At 34.5% G+C, this 17,885-nt stretch overlaps 1 protein-coding gene across 6 annotated transcripts in view; it reads right to left on the bottom strand.

The window, feature by feature from the left end:
* TJP2 (tight junction protein 2) overlaps window positions 1-17,885 on the bottom strand; it is a 155,976-nt gene that overhangs the window by 15,220 nt on the left and 122,871 nt on the right. For all 6 annotated transcript variants that reach the window (XM_056806235.1, XM_007498574.3, XM_007498575.3 and 3 more), the window contains 9 exons: window positions 15,325-15,424; window positions 15,084-15,217; window positions 14,023-14,089; window positions 10,510-10,660; window positions 7,879-7,987; window positions 7,199-7,409; window positions 2,988-3,175; window positions 1,780-1,875; window positions 1,573-1,652 (listed from right to left, as the gene is read on the bottom strand). In XM_056806235.1, coding sequence (XP_056662213.1) covers window positions 1,573-1,652; window positions 1,780-1,875; window positions 2,988-3,175; window positions 7,199-7,409; window positions 7,879-7,987; window positions 10,510-10,660; window positions 14,023-14,089; window positions 15,084-15,217; window positions 15,325-15,424 — 1,136 coding nt within the window. The remainder of the gene's footprint in view (window positions 1-1,572; window positions 1,653-1,779; window positions 1,876-2,987; window positions 3,176-7,198; window positions 7,410-7,878; window positions 7,988-10,509; window positions 10,661-14,022; window positions 14,090-15,083; window positions 15,218-15,324; window positions 15,425-17,885) is intronic.

Raw genomic sequence — 17,885 nt, 5'->3', positions numbered from 1 at the left:
CTATCCATACTTACTCTCCCACTTCTTATTCAATTTCTTAATCCCTTGCATTGACTTCTAAACCTCAAAACCGGATTGCAACTGCTCTATTCAAGATCATTAATATTTCATAATTGCTAAATATAAGGCCTTTTCTGTCCTCATTCTTCTAGACCTCTTTAGCTAGATACCCTCGCTTCCATTAGCTTTTGTCACTGTTCTCTCTTACTCCTCTCTTTGTCTAACCATTTCATTTTTAATATTGTGTAGTGAGCTCTGCATACAAGCTCTGCCCCAAGAATAGGTGTACTCCATGGTTCTGTTCTGATCCCCTTTCTCTTCCTACACTCTCTGGATGATTTTATTAATTTCCATTCCATTCCATCAATTATCATATCCATCCTCATTTTTCTTGACTTCTTTGAAGCATTTAGTGTGGTTGGCTACCCTCTTATCTCTGAGGTGGTTTTCGGGGGGACTTCATTCTTTTGTTTTTCATCTGAGCACTTCTGGGTGTCTTGCTTGATTATTAATCATTCTCTTTCCCCTAACTCTAGGGGAAACATTGACATCTGCAACACTTAATTGCTCATTAAACACTTTGGGATGGATATCTTTTGGACATTTCAAATTTAATAACTCCAACATACTACCTTTCATTTCTCTATTAAATTAAAATTATTCAACATCAACTGTCTTGGACCTCACCATCTAGATGTCTTACATGCATCTTAAAATCAACATATCCAATAACAGTTTATAATCTCATTTCTTAATCTCATTCCTCCTAACTTTTCCATCTTGAATGAAGATAAACAACATCTTCTGGTCACCCAGATCAACAATGTTGAAGCTACTCTCAAATTCTTTATTCTTTCTCTCCTCTCATGCCTGATCTGTCACCAAGTCTTCTTGATTTTGCCTCTATGATGTCTTTCACCCTTCTACTTTTCTAATTTACACCTTCAACATCCCAGTTTGGGCCCTTATTATTGCTTGCCTATACTCCTGCAAGAACCAATTAAATCTCTCCTTGTTTCAAATCCTTCTATTTTTGATGTAGCTATCAAAATAATTTTGCTTTTTACAAAAAGCATAGGTCTGACTAAGCACTTCCCTGTTGTCTTTAGGAAAAGATGAACTCTGTTTGCTACTGAAAGGCTTTTACAATCTGTTTCCAGTAAACCTTTGCAGGTTTATTTCTGATTACGGCTATTCACATATTCATTAATTCAGACAATCATACTTGCAATTCCCCATATGAAACATTATACCTCTCTTCTAGATATCCTTGCACATATGGCTTCCATGTCTGGTTTTCTCTTAGAAACCGCTCTGAATTGTTTCCCCCATTTACTTTTTATGATCCCATTCGAGATTTTCTTAGCAAAGATACTATTGCGGTTTTCCATTTTCTTCTCCAACTCATTTTTACAAATGAGGAAATTAAGGCAGAGAAGTTAAGTGATTTGTCCAAGTTGCCCAGGGCCACACAGTTAGTAAGTGTAAGTATGAAGCTGACTCTGAATTCTTAACTTCCTGACTCCAAGCCTAGTGCTCTGTATACTTCAGCCGCTTCCTTAATTAGCTTACCTGTTCAATAATTTGTCTCACAGTATTTAGTCGCACAACTCCACTGGACTTCTCTGATCCTGCATCTTTTGGTTCTGTCTCTATGAAAATAGTATTTTTTTTATTTTAGAGAGATAAAGTCCAGAAAGCATATTTTGTGCACATAGATAAGTAACTAAAACAACTTAAAAACACAAACATGAAAAAAAAATTGGCAGTGAAACTTACTAGCAGTTTGAAACAGATCAGGCAATTCATTGGCCAACTTCTCCATGGCTATATCAGCTATTGGTCCAAACAAGACCACAGGCCTCTTGAAACCAGCTAAGGAGACAAGAAAAAACTTCAGGATACATATACAATTGTACACATTTGGACACACCAAGTGGTTTTATGTACTTAAAAAAAAAACCTTACTTTCTATCTTAGTGACAACTCTAAAGGCCAAGGCTAGGCAAGCAGGGTTACATGACTCATCCAGGGTCACACAGATAGAAAGGATCTGAGGTCAGATTTGAACCAAGGTTCTCCCAACTTCAGGTCCGGCACTCTCTCTATTGTACTACCTAGCTTCCACAGCCCCCACCCCTAATAGTAAAATTTTATGTGAGAAACTATGTGGAACAGGCACTAACAAAAGGGTCCCTGAGTCAGGAAGACATAGGTTCAAATCCTGCCTCTGATATATGCTTGGCTATGTGACCTTGAACAAGTCACTTAACCACTGAATGGTCCATCTTCTAAGTTGTGGAACAGGTACTAATCTGCAGTGGTAGAAAGTTTGCTCACTGGGAGTTCTCCATGCCAATGAGATTATAGATCTTATTTAAAAGAATCTCCCCCCCCCCCCCCAAGAAAAAAAGTTGTGTTTCCCTCCTAAATTTAAAATTCAGATATCTGTCCTGTCTCCAGTTGTTGCTCTGAGCACGTATACTGCACACTGGTCACTTAAGAGCAAGAGTGAGAGAGCAAGAGGAACCAGGGAACTAAATTTCTGAAGCCAGAAAAGAATTGTCAGGTGCTTATCACATGAGAAATCAGGAATATAAAAACCAGAAAACATTTTTTCAAAGTAAAAACAAAATTTCCATCATGAAATTAAATACCAAAAGAGGTTTTCCATATAAGCAGGCTACTTAAAAAAAAAAAAAAGATGTCTATGCAACTACAAAATATTCTGTAATGCTTGCTCTCTTTTGTGATGATAAACTTAAAGTAGGAAGGGTTAGGATACAAACATCTGATTAGGAAAAATATTGGAAATCTAACAATATTCCCTTGTTAGAGAATTTCAAAAATATTTTTATTAAGAAATTGGCATGGTTTAAGGTCTCAATAATTACCAGTAATCTGTTAAACTAGATCTTAACACAACTCTATTCTGAAGGTAAACTGGACATCATAGAAGAAAAAAAAATCACTTCTCTGTTCCTCACCCTCTCGAAGTAGAACCCTTTCATAAGCTGGGAATTTGGTGCTAACAGATACTATAGCAGTCAGATCCTCCCGACTCTTCCTCAGATTCTTTTTGACTCCAGATCTCTGACCACGCATTCTCCAGAAATCTGCCCTGTCTCCAGAGTTATCTCTTTGAGCATTCTGTACACTTGCCATTTGTTCAGCTCTAAAAAAAAAATTAATTAAACAGGAATTAAATTTCTGAATCTAAAAAAGGGCTGTTAGATGCATATCATACCAAGAAACAGAATTTACACTAAAAAACAATGTTATAAATTTTAAAAATTAATAAAAATTTTGCTTCTTATGTGCTTAAATCTTAAAAAAGGTATTTCCATTAACACACGAGGATTGTTTTTGAAACTGTAAATCTCTATTTATTTGTATAAGACTTGTTTTTTTTAAGTATATATTAGAAGTCACACATTACTTTGATGTCTATTTTCCTGGTCTCTGTATCTTTCTGAACTTCTTTTTATTTCCTTCACTGTTTTTTAAAACATTTTCCATTTTTTTAGATTATTATTATCTCTCTTTTCCTCCAAACCAATAAAGTAAAAAAAGAAAAATAATCCTTGTTTCAAATATGCACAGTCAGACAAAATGAACCAACATGGTGCCCAACATCTGTCAGTTGATGTTTTTGGAAACATAATTGGTCATCATATTGGTCACATAAGTTGTTCTAAGTTGTTTTTTTAACAATGTTGCTGACCTAGTTTAAAAAAAAAAATTGTTATCCAAGTTCTGGGTACATCACACCGAATGATTTATACCACCCAGGATTCTCTGAAATCACCTCTTTGGTAATTCTTTGTGGAGAAAGAATATTCCATTATATTTCTATACCAAAATTCATCGACCCATTTCCCATTTGATGAACTCCTTTTTAGATTCTAGTTCTTTTCTCTCCACCCCCCCCCCCCAAACAATCTTTTAATCCTTCTCACCTTCAGGTTTGGGAAGTTTGTTTTGCATACAGTTATTCCTTCTCCATACAACTAGCTGCCTCTTGAATTACCTTACCTGTTCAATAATTTGCTTTACAGTATTTAGTCACACAACTCAACTGGACTGCTGAGATCCTGTATCATTTGGTTCTGTCTCTATGAAAATAGTATTTTTTTGGTCTTATATATCAATCCCACAACTTATAATGATCCCAGATTGATGCCCTTTATTTTATTTCCAAACCCAAATTCTAAATGGGTTCAACCGTGCTTTGCCAATTTCAGATAAGTGAGGTCTGTTGCTCACTCTCTTCCCTTCCTGCATTTTTGTATAATCTCAAGTATCCCAATTATGAGAAATAGATTCCTCCTCCTTCTGTTCAACATTATTATAATTATTTCCTTTATACTTTCATAACTTTTCCTTCACATTGTCAAAATACAACCATTCTTCATTCAGGACCTCTGATTTTCTCATTTAACTTTTTAAATATCCTTTGAGCAACAGGTTTTGAATGGACACTTGTGATCTTCCCCCATTAAAATGGTAGTAGTACTAGAAAATTTCTTTTCTAGATTTCTCTTGATTCTTCTCCTACTTAGTATCTCCTACTTAGCCCTGATCTTTTTTTATCAGAAATGCTTAGAAATTCTCAATTCTATTAAAGATCTATTCCCTACCCAACCCAAATAAGGTTTATGCTCTGTTTTTCAGTACAAGTAATTCTAGGATGTAAGCATTTATCTTTTGCCTTTCACAATATTTTATAGAAAATAGCTTTTCCATAATTTGTAGTATAAATTGCAAGTTTTGAGTCAATCTTTGTTTTCTTAGTACTTAAACTGCTTCTTCCTAGATGCATGTATGTAGTACATTTTTCTTTGGCTTTGGAGAACCCTGGGATTTCATTTTGGGGGATTTTGGGGGGATTTTTTTTCAGATAACCAGTGGAATCTTTTTGTCTTTACTTTGCCTTTTGATTCTAATATATCTAGGCAATTTTTTGTCTATGAATTCTTGACTCATAAACTCCAACCTTACATTATATTAAAATCATGGTTTTCATGGAGTCAGAGGATGCTTTACTTGACATGTTTACCAGATCAATTGTTTTTGATAAGAGAGTTTAACTTTTTTATTTTTATTATCTTTTGATCTTATTCTAACATTCCTTGTGATCTTATAGGATCACAGATTTCTGTTGAATCTATCCCTAGTTTTCAAAAAAGTCCATTATTTAGGTCTCCTTACTCAGGTAAGCTAAAAAAAAAAGTTTACAACTTTCACTTCTAAGTTATTTATCCTTTTATTTCCTTCCTTTGAAGCTTTTATTTAAAAATTTTAATATTGGGATAGCAATGCATTAATGGTAGAGTTGTGAACTGATCTAACCCTTCTGGAGGGCAATTTGGAACTATTTTCAGAGGGCTATAAAACTGTACATACCCTTTGATCCTATAATACCACTATTGGGTCTGTATACCAAAGAAATCATAAAAAGGGGGAAAGGACCTACTAGTACAAAAATACTTAAGAGTAGCTCTTTTTGTGGTGGCCAAGAATTGAAAATTGAGAGGATGTCCATAAATGGGGGAATGGATGAACAATGTGTGATATATGCTGGTGATGGAATGCTATTGTGCTATAAGAAATGGTAAATAGGATAATTTCAGAAAAAGCTAGAAAGTTCTGCATGAACTGATTTAGTGAAATAAGTAGACTTGTGAGAACACTGTACCCAGAAACAGCAATATTTTATGATAATCAACTATGACTTAGCTACTCTTAGCAATACAATTATCTGGGACAACTCACAAGGACAAAGAATGCTATATTCTTCCAGAGAAAGAACGTTCTATATAGATTACTGACCATGAACAACACACCCTATTCCACAGGATTTCTCTAATAAGGATTCCCTTATTGCTACCAGGCAGAGAGCTTATAAGACTAAATGTTTCCTTGGTCTGTTTCTAGTGGTAGTAAGGCTATTTTCTGCCTGCTCCCTTCCCTTAGATTTCCACCTGATTTTTGTGCAATTGTGGGGTGGGATTAGCTTTTTTCTATTATTCAGCCTGGTGCAAATTTTAGACTTTTGCATGAGTAGTTATGTAGAAGATGGATGAAGATCTTGGTCAACAGTAGTTATAAACTTAAGCTACTTAAGAGAATTGATAATTTGATAACTTTTATACCCAAAGAACAGAGACATAGAGAAGGAAGGATAAAGAGCCAAAAATAGTCCAGCTAAAACCAATTTGGTAGAAAATATGTAAAAGACACACAAACAACTTTTATTTTAGAGTAGGCTAACATTACTTTCAAGGAAATACTTAAATCTGAAGTCATTGTTATCATAGAAAGTACTTCTCTTATTACCCACCCAAAGAAAGGTGAAGGATTCAAAGTACAAATTAAAATATACTTTTTGGACAAGGCCATTGTGAGAATTTGATTTGTTTGACTGTATATTTGTTACAAATGGTTTTTTTTTTCCCTACCTTTTTTTTTACTGGAGAGGAGAAAAAAAATTTAATTAAATTTAATTTTTTAAAAAAGAGGGGAAAGCTGGGTAGCTCAGTAGACCAGGCCTAGAGATAGGAGGTACTAAGTTCAAATCTGGTCTCAGACACTTCCTAGCTGTGTGACCCTGGGCAACTCACTTGACCCACATTGCCTAGCCCTTACCACTCTTCTGCCTTGGAATCAATGCACAGTATTTTGATTCCAGGATGGAAGGTAAGGGTTTTAATCAAAAAAAAGAGAGAGAGAGAGAGAGAAAAAGAAAGTGCTTGTGCACCATTCTCTACTTTTTTAGGTCAGTCCAAGGTCAATTAATTATCAAAATTTTACTGAGTATATAAAAGGTTCTTAGCCTTATATTTTTCCCAGGAGTTTGGGTTGAATGACAACTCAAATTCCAGACAAAGACTGCTTATTCCCAATATGTACACTATGTACTCATAGTTTCAGCCATGTACAGTCAGAGAACAGATATTCCCTTGGAAATGATTCAAATGTCAACATGAGGTAGAACAGTTGTGTCCATGTCAAACATACATAACAAGTGAGTTGATGGATCGATGGCAGTTCCCTTTCATCTCTAAGCCCAATTTTTAGGAAAGAGATGAAGGCAAAGTACTTTATGATAAATGTATAATTTATATAAAAATAAGATGACCAAGGATTGGGGATTTTTGCTTTTCTGGAGCATTTATGAATGTAGTATTTCACATACCTGCTTTTATTTGGAATTAAGCCTTTTTCCAGTTCATTTCCGATTCTCACAGCCAGCCAATTACCCAGCTTGCCATCATAGAGCGTATCTACAACTCTGAATATCTCCCCTCTTGTGAATGCTAAGCTCTGAGGTGATTCTTTCTCACATTCAAAGTGGCTCCTGATGAAAAATGAGTCCCCTCTGCCACAGGCCAGAATGTCCCTATACACTGAAAAAGAGAAGCACCCTTTAGATTGGCTGGCCATGATAATCCCTCACTGTCTGTGACTCGCCCCGTCTCTATGAAATCATTTCTCTTGGGAATTCAGCCCATTAGCGCAGAATTTGATAAATGTCTTCCCTTTTCTCCATTACTCTGCCTTAATTCAAAGGTGCTGAGACATGCCTCCTCTTTAAGACAAAAGGTAATAATGTATTTACAATGAAGTAAGGCTAAAAACTGGAGAACCAACCACCCTTTCAGGTGCAGCTCCTCAAGGCAGCCTCTCTGTTCAGCAATATACTAATTGTTAGTATTCAGTTAATGAAATTATATCCATTACTTACATCTATACAAAGCTCTATTCTAGTGCTTCCCCGGTCTCTTTTCCTTCCAAAGGTGCCTCCCAAGACTCAATCCACAATGGGCCCACAAATGATCAAATCAATTTTCTCAACATAAAGAAAAATGTCCTTACCATCTGCTCTGCTCTGAGCTAGTATAGTCACCATTTCACCTTTGGGAATTTCTAAAAGGTAGAGAACAGCATCCTCTCTAACCAGGCCTCTGAAATCCTGGGTGTTCACCTGATGCAAAAAAGAAATAATTAACTAAGAGATAATATTTTTGGACACAAATTATTCCTCAAACTAAATTAGGAAAAGCAACTGTAGCATTTTTATATGTAAGGTTAGCTTGCATAATGCTCTCTTAACAAAATATCTTCTTTCATTAGCTATTTATTAGTCAAAGGGGTGTATCCATGTCTGTTCGGTGCCTGAAGAGTACACTGTATCAGCCGCAGATTACAATTCATTAATTCAACTTAGTTTTTGTTTTGTTTTTCCCACAAAAGGCAATGTCATTCCCCTCTGCTTTGCAGAATTGGGTATTGGGGGTAGGGAGATAGGGGGATAATTAATTAAATTTAGTTGGGCATGATAATAAGGCCCATCTACTTCCTAATCTCAGGTTAAGATCATTTAGATGAAAAAGCTAGATCCTACAGTTTCTCCCACATTGCCAAGCCGACACCAGGAAACAAAACACTAAGTATAAATGTCGAATGCTATTACTTTCCACATATTGAAAAAACACTTGTCTTTGGCATCTAACTCAAAAAAATGCAACTATTCCTGAGGTGATGCCACAGCTTTTTTTTACTAGAACTTTTTGGGGAGCATAAATGTCTCTGAAGTCTGCCAAATTTCTAGGTCATTGTATTCTTTTGGTCTTGCATCATTCCAGACACTCATCTTTTTCATGTATAAGTTTATTAAAAGAGTATTATTAGTTCAACAATTTTTTAATATTCTGAATTCAATTTCAACCATGCCAAATACCTATACTACTTTAAACAATGCTTTTTAGTGCTTTGTAGTATCTTTTCAACCCCACTTTGGGACACTGGTAAATTTACCCATCTGGAATCCTGATTGGTGCCAAAGGGGAGGTCTACTATTTCAGTGGAAAGCATTAGCAGAGCTCATGATCAAAGTTTGTCTTTCATTTGCCCCAGAAATAATATCTCTTTCTCCCACAATGGGGCCAGTAGCCAAGAAGAAAGAAGACGATACAGTTCACTCATTGTACTATTATTCTCTTCCTTGAAAGATGATTACTGGATCTGATATCCCTGTCCAGCTTCCCTTCATCACCTCAATCATTCTCCTTAATCTAGAGACATGTTCCTAATGCATTTTCTTTATATTTGTTCAGAGTAAAACTGAAGATTCAATGACCTTATGCTAACAGTCCAGCACAAGAAATTCAAACAACAAGGCTGGTTTATCCAGTGTTCTAAAAACAAGACCCAATTTCCCTCGGAGCTTAAAACCTTCTTTCCTTGGAATAACCACTTGTTCCTATGTCCTTTCTCCCATTGGTGAATTCCTCTTGGAACCTTCATTTTCAGGAAGGATTCACTCTATCCTAAGCAGACACTAACTCCACCACTTTTTAATTCTTTTTTCGTTTACTGACTTTCCTGATCAGAATACAAGTTCCTAGAGGGCAGTAACTTTATTTTTGTTTGTCTTGTATCCCCACACTGCCTAACAATAAATGCTTGTAGAAAGATTAAGTAACTAGTACTTCTAAATATCTACAATGCAGTTGTAAATTATTTTTATAGGTACTAAAGGATCCTGAATTATTATTATCATTATAGCCATTTTAGTGGTCCTGTCTTAGCATTTAAATTCTTTGAAAACTGGTCATAACCTCTCACCACACAGGTGGTAGATTATAGACAGAGAAGTCAATATATTGAATTATTTTGCTTAACTTTACCTCACTGATATATGGGAGGGTTCTATTTGGCAGAGATGGAGTCTGTGGGAATTGACAGCAATGTTTAAAAAAGAATGAGCAATGATAAAGCTTTGGGGGGGGGATGAAAATAAGTCATACCTAGTAAATATGGTAACTTTTAGTTAATTGTCACTTCTCATAGTGCCCAGCTCTAGCATTTTTCCCTTCCCCCAATTCTAATTTGTTTTTTTTCCCTTCATTTTTTTATGTTCACTGGGATGGAAAAAAATGTACCATAAGAAATGGCTTGTGAAACTACATGAAATTTTAATTTATAGCCTTTGTGTGATGAATATATCAGTGCATAGCTGATTAATCAGAAAACCACATTTTGAACTATTACTATATGAAAAAATATTTACTTAAGGCAGTGACTCTCTCCCTACAAAAATGAAAGCTCATTTGTTTTAAGGAAAAAAAAATATTTTGCTCAAACTATTTTAAAACAAACTTTTTGAATAGTTGGAGTTTACTATAAAAGTCATAGAATCAAAGGCTAAAACAGAAAGAAAGCCGTCTTCCTAAGTGTACAGATTATTAAAGAAATTCTCAAATAACTAACAACTCTCTTTCTTTCAAAATCTGACCCTAGTTATTACAGCTCCATGGTTTCTAGAGGTAGAGACCAAAGAAAAATTGGTAAGCAATGTTTATCATCAATGAAAACTTCTCACCTATTACAACCCTATGAACTTATTTGTTCTGTTCTCTGTGTTTTAAATCAATAGTTTAAATTTTATTTTTTCTCAACTAATTCCAATACATAAGACAACACTCTATCAATAACCATATTTACCTTTAAAATCTGGTCTCCTTCTTGTAGACCTTCTTGTTCTGCTGAGGTTCCTTCTTGAATACCAGCAACGAATATCCCAACATCATTTCCACCAGCCAATCGGAGGCCTACGCTATCTCCTTTTTTGAATTTCACCATTTTGGTATTTGGACTAGAAAAATATGTCCCAGCAGAGAAAAAAGAGTTACAACAGAGATAGTATTGATAAAGATAGATTTAAATAGTATCATTTCAAAGAATTGCTTCCTCACAGACTGCTAAAAGTACCATAATGCTTTTTTAAGTATAGAGACAATGTGGTCTAGTGGACTCAATAAGTGGCTGGAAACCTAAAGAATATGAATTCTAGTCTGCTTTACTGAATGAGGAAAATCATTTGACCATGATGAATTTAATTTTGTCATCTCTAAAATATAGATATTGTCACTCTAAAAAAAGCTCCCAAAAGTTCTACTAGGGAGCATCACAGAGAAGACTACTAAAATAGAGTTATGCCTTACCCAACAGCCTTTTATCTAGGGACCTCAATTCTTTGGAACACAACCAAGAACCAGGTCTTTGGGCAGCTAAAATAGATGTCACAAAGGCTATGAATTCAAAATTCATGTAGTTCCACAGGCCACCTCTTAAGAGTACATTTTTCCCCAGCCCAGTGAAGATAAAAAATAAAGGGAAAACAACAAATTAGGAAGTGGGCGAAGGGAAGATTGCTGAAGTTATGGTGCCAATCAGCAAAGGAGGTTGAGTGCAACAAATGATTCTTGTAATGAAGTCTCTGAATCATCAATAAAAATCTCAATTCTACATTTTAGAGATGCTAATTAAAAAAAGGCTAATTAAATTTTTTTTCCTAAAGCTTTTATATTACTTCAGTTATTGGGAAAAATTTTTTAATTAAATAACACTTCTTTAAGCATACCAAATTAATGGGGAAAGACAGATTTAAATAGTATAGCTAGAGTTGTTTTATTCTTTAATAGGGACAAGTGAGTTGTATAGAATAAAAGTAACTTGATCATAAAAATTATCAGAAAGTATTTGGAAAACATAAGTTATGTGATGAAGACTGAATTGAAAAGTAATGTATACTCAGATCCTAAATCTTTATCATGCATGCCTCTGTGTAATTACTTTAAAATTTCTCTTGTAATTAGTTTCTAGATTCCTTTCTGTTAACTCATCTAATTATTACATAGTTTTTAGTAACTGCACAATTATGTTAGCACTAACAACTTAGAATCATAGATCTAGAGAAGGAAGGAACCCTAAAGGGACACTTAATCCCGCTCTTCCATTTACAGATGAGGAAAATGAAACCTCAAGAGGTTAAGTGACTTATCTAAAGTCAAACAGGTATATTATGAGTCAGAGGAAGAATTTGAACACAGATCTTTTCACTCCAGAGGTAGTATTTTTTCCACTGTACGACACTGCTTATCTACTCTCATGGTTCTGATCCCCAGTCATGATGGAAGGAGCTGCCATTTTGTTGGTGAGAAACATTGATTATGCTACTTTTTACTGAACTACAAATAAGAGAAATGTGAGGGGCTGCTAGGTAGCACAGTGGATAGATGGTCAGGCCTGGTGTCAGGAGGACCTGGGTTCAAAAGTGGCTTTCAAGCACTTTCTAGCAGTGTGACCCTAGATAAGTCACTTAAGCCCAATTGCTTAGCCCTTGTCATCCATCCTTCTGCTTAGAACCAATACTTAGTACCAATTCCAACTTGGAAGGTAAATGAGGATTTTAAAAGACAAAAACAAATGGCAACTAGATGATTCAGTGTATTGAGAGCCAGGTCTACAGAAGGGAGGTCCTGGGTTCAAATTTGACCTCAGAAACTTCCTACCTATATGACCATCAGCAAATCACTTAATCCCCATTGCCTAGCCTTTACCACATTACAGTCTGGGAACAAATATTTGTGTCAATTTGTCAAAGACAAAAGGTAAAGTTTAAAAAATATAAAAAGAAATGTGTAGTTTTAAACATAAGGTCTTTTAATGGAAATATTTTGAGGACATGTGAAAAAAAATTTAAACACTGAGAGGCAATTTCAGTTCATAAAGACAGAAGTAAAATTTAAAAGACAGGAAGACCAAGATTAATTAGACTTCTGCCTCTTACCCATTCCAAGTGGCAAAGTGGATAAAGTATTAAGGCTTCAAGAAAGGATGACCTGAATTTGAATCAGGTACTTTTTGATATGATGGATAATGGACAGAGTGCTTGACCTTTCTCAGCTATGAAATGAGAATAACAGTGCCATCACTATAGAATAGTTGTGATGATCAAAAGCAATAACTGACATGAAGTGCTTTGCAAATATAAAAGTATGATATAAAGACCAACAAAGATGTATTGTTAGTTAGGTGCCAGTCACTTAACCCAAGACAACACTCAGAATTATGGACATCTACACTGGTAGAGAAAGTTTCTATAATGCAATGATGAAATCACAGATTGAGAAAAAAACAAAATGGAAAATTTTGTATAAATAAAGGTTCATGGTACCTTTTTCTTTAGTTATCTGTCTCTATGCAAATACATTTTAAATTGGCTTTGCAAGAAATATGATCGAGTATTAAAGCATTAAAACCCCTCTTCAATATAGAGTGGAAAATCTAAGTCATACCTGTCTTAGACTAATGGAATTGAGCTATTCAAATTCCACAAGCCTTAAGGTGGTCTCACACTATGAATCACAGCCTACAACATTACAGTGAAAGATACTTGTATGAGAGTTGGAATGGGGAGGGGGGCAGCACTATAATGCAATGAACTAAATGTATGTATCACAAATAAAAATCAGCCTAACCACATTATTGTCATTCCTTTTCGTTCTCTTCCAAATATCTTTTCAGCAATATACCTGTCCTACCTACAACAGGCTATGGAAAACAGGTAAAGAAAACAACTAATCATTCCAAAGATAACTGATCATCTAAAATGTAAACAAAAAGTTGGTCTTTTTTGTATTTCCTGAGCTACAAAATGGAAAAAAATGACTCTTATACAGCCGTTCTGGATAACAATAATACAAGGAATTTTCTTTTGTAAAAATATTAATGAATAAATGGAACTAAGCCCTATCATAAGCAGCAGAGACATGGAGTTTTCCTATCCCCCACCCAAAAAACTCCCTTTTGAAGTTTTTTACACTTTACAAAGTGCTTTCCTTAAAGCCATCCCCCAAGGTTGGTAGTATATATATTAATAACTTCAAGAAAGGCTGACAGGCTAAGTAAACTGCCTATGGTCACCTAGCTAATAAATACCATGTTTAGGATGCCACTCAGATGGTCAATAACAATTTAAACTAATTGCCCTCTAATAGCATCTCACAAAGTTGTACTGAAGGTGATTAAGTCTGACTTTTTCACAAATCAAAATCATCATCTATCCACATATATAGGTGTACATATACACATATACACCCACACACAATTTTTTTTTTCTTTACAAGATAATATAATAGAGCTACAAATCGGGAGGGATGAGGAAGAACATACCCATATATTGCTTCATCTTCTGGACTTGGTCGAAGAAAAGTTCTTGGTGCTGCTTTAGGTTGAGAAACTGCATTTTTTAAAAAAAAGTATCCATTATTATTAAATATATTATTTCAAATACTTCAAAATAGTAAGTGCTTAATATGGATGAGTCATTGGGTAGTGGAACATCATTGTTTCTGCCCTAAAGAAGCTTACAGTTGGATAAAACGTGGACTGAAATAAGTACAGTAAAATGTGATGTTTGATAATAAAACATGCAGTGAAGTATTAAACAAGTTTGATAAAGGAAAAGGTCAAAGAAGAAATCCTAAAAATATATAAAATATGAAAATATGAGGAAGAAATCATTTTCATTGAACTAAGAGGGAAGGCAGTCTTCCTCAAAGGAATGCCAACTAAGTGCCTTAAAGAAGTCTTTAAAGAAATGAAGATAATAAATAAGGGAGTCATGAATGGTAGATTGCTGTTGAAAATGCATGAAGGCTTAAAAATGCAGGAATAATTCAAGAAATAAAATGAGTAATTCAATCAAACTAAACTGGTAGGAAATAAAAATGAAATGGTAGCTTGGAGACAGATTATAAAAAGCCTTAAAGAGACTATGTTTTATTCTATAGGAAAATGGGAGCCAAAGAAAGTTTTAAACACAGAAGGGAAATGATCAGATCTTGGCAGTTACATAAAAAACATACTGGAGGAAGAGAGATTAAAGGAAGGAAAATCAGTTAGTTTGCTATTTTAATACAGTTTAATTGAGAATTGTTAAATGAAATAGGAGTCAATTTCAAGACTCCATAGGTAGAATCCACAGAAATTAAGAAACAACTTGGATAAATAACATGAAACAGAAAAAGTCAAAGATGACTTTGCGGTTTGGAGTCTGGGGACCTGGAAAAATTAACATCATCAAGAAAAATGGGGAAGACGAAGGGAAGATTTAAAAAGAAAAACTGGTATTTAGTTACTAGCTTAAATATGGAAAAGATTTTTTATGTTTTTTTAAACCAATTATTTTTAATTTTTAATTTTAAAAAACTTTTAAAAAATTAAATCTTCACCTGGGGGATCTTCTTGGTATTTAGGTTCCTTATTATTCTCTTGGAAAACAGCAGTAACAATATCACCAGTGGATTTAAATGGTGTGGGTGTTGCCCCCATCTTGGACAGTCTGTTTGATGTCTCTTCTCTTGAACTTTACCGTAAGTCATATGAAAAAATACAGATACACTTTATTAATTATGCATGTTTCTAAAATGTGAGTGAAATATAACCCATAGGAAATAAAAGGCGCCATCTTACTTTGTCCTCTCTTTCAGCTTTTCATTTGAGGAATGATAATCAAAATCAGTTCTTCTCTCATCTGGAGAAAATGATCGATTTGATTCTATTTCTGAAATATCTAGTTTTTGAAGTGGAAAAAAGAGCATATTTATTAATATATTTAATTCATTCTCTAGGCATAAAATAGAGAAAATGGAAGCAGCAAATGCACACTATCCTATTATTCATCAAAAATACAAGTGAGTTTTAAAATATAACATTAATGTAATGAAGAGAGAATCAGTTTTAGAATTTCAAAAATCTTCTAAAGTAACTATCCCAAATCACTTTCTGAAGACGTTGCCCTGTACTATTGCCTCAGATGTCTGTCTCCCCCTAAACAATACTTTGAAATTGGGCATCAGGTCTCATTCTTCTATAATCTCACTGATAACCTTATTATATGAATTCATGGCAGTAGGGATTCTTAAACTATTTTGTGTAATGGAACACTTTGGTAATCTGGTGAAACCTATGGGCCCCTTTAATTATAATATTCTTAAATACATAAAATATGTAGGATTAACAAAGGAAACCAATTATATTAAAAACCTATCAAAACAGCTTTTAAAAAATACCAAGTGGTCAGAGACCTCCAAGTTAGGATTCCTTGGATTAGTGAAGGTTACTGACTTTTCCCATTTACAGTATCCTACACATGAAAATTTGAATTAGAAAGTTTTATTATCTTGTGGCAAAAGACTTCTGACTGTCATAAAGGCATCTGAAAGACAAGGTAACCTATTAAATTTAAGAAATTAATATTTTCACTTAGTTTTTCATGGTAAAGAAAAGAGATAGACAAGTAGGAAACCCTCTACATGTTTAACTCAATTTTGTGTCTAGATCCATAAGATCCTGACTTACATAGAAAATATGACTAGGACAATGCTTTAAAAAATTTTTAAGTCCTAGTTATCGTGTGTGTGTGTGTGTGTGTGTGTGTGTGTGTGTGTGTGTGTGTGTGTGTGTGTGTGTGTAATGAGGCAATTCTGATGAATTATTTCCAAATGATTAGAGTCTAATTATCCTTGAAACTACTCTTTTATTAAGATAAAAAGTTCTGCCCATACAAGTGGTAGGTAGGTGCTTTGGATTCTTCTTTTCCCCCCCTGCTTTTCCATTCTTGTGTCTTTTAGCTGTGAGGCAGGTAGCTAAGAGGGATAATGACTACGACTTTGAAAACTGCTCTATGAACCTGGGATGTCACTTGATCTCTCTAAGCCTCAGTTTCCTCATCTGAAATGTTGGGATAATAATAACACCACACTGGAATTCTATAAAAATCAAAGTTATCATATGTAAAGTGCTATATAAATAATTGCTACTATTTTATACTCTTTTCCATGGGAATAACCTCAACTATCACCTCTGTGCAGAAGAATCGAAAAAAAATCTTCATTTCTAGCTCCAGGTTTTTCCTTCTGAGTTCCGGACTTAGATTTGCAACTACGTATCAAACTTCTCCATAACTCAATAACCCCCAAAACTAAACTCATTATCCTTGAATAAAAAGTTGGGTAGAATTTTAGGGATCATTTAGCTCACAAAGTCCTCATTTCTTAGAGAGAAAATCATAATGTGGTAAAATACATCAGATAGGTAGCTGGTAGCCGAACCAAGACTGAACGTAGGTCTCTTAAACCTCAGTACAATTCTTCCTACAATATCACAACAATTTACAAAAAAATCTGATCTTCCACCTTCTGAGTTCACTGCCTTATGTTCATAGTAACACCATTCCAATCATCCAGGATCAAAACCCTGAAGTTATCAATAGTTCTTAACCTGCCTCCTCTCCCATATCACCTAAATTTTATTAATTCTACTTTCGTATTCTCTTTTTCATCGGCTTTCTTATTGTACTGCTGCTACTCCAGTTTAAGTTATCCTTAGTTCCTCCTTTAACTAGCTTCTGAATTTATCTCCATGTCTTTGGTTTCTCTAGTCCATTCCACTCATTTCTTTAGAAAATTAAAATGTCCTAAAATATTACGTTAGACCTTCCATTATGCTACTTATAGACTTCAGTAGCTCTCTAGTAGGCACTAAGTAAAAATAAAAAATTTCTCATTCTGGCATCCTCTATGATCTTCCTCTACTCGTTATGTTCCCCACCGCCCACCCCCATCCCCGCCCGTCTTTGCTTATGTAGTTGCCTAAACCTGGAATGACTTATTTCACATAATTCAAGGACCAAAACAAATGCTAGAGTTGACATCTCTTTCCTTTGAACTAGGACTTTTTTCTTTTCACACTATAAATTTGTAAAATTATTCTTATTTATGTAAAAGGCATAATTCCATTAAAATTTAAGGTTGTTGAAAACAAGGTCAGAACTTTATTGAAACTTTCATTCTGTGACTTTCAATTTGGTTTCATGCTTAATATATTTGCTGAATGCCACAAAATATAACAAGGAAGAACAATTAGAAAATTCCTAAGTTTTACTGTATTTAATTTAAAGGTTATAATCTTTTATTCAGAAACAAATTGTGCCTGATTACAAGCCATTAGTATAAAATAACCTCAGTTGGAAT

The sequence above is a fragment of the Monodelphis domestica genome, chromosome 7 (assembly GCF_027887165.1).
Source record: "Monodelphis domestica isolate mMonDom1 chromosome 7, mMonDom1.pri, whole genome shotgun sequence".
Classification (NCBI taxonomy): domain Eukaryota; kingdom Metazoa; phylum Chordata; class Mammalia; order Didelphimorphia; family Didelphidae; genus Monodelphis; species Monodelphis domestica.
This window is presented reverse-complemented; position numbering and strand designations above follow the sequence as displayed.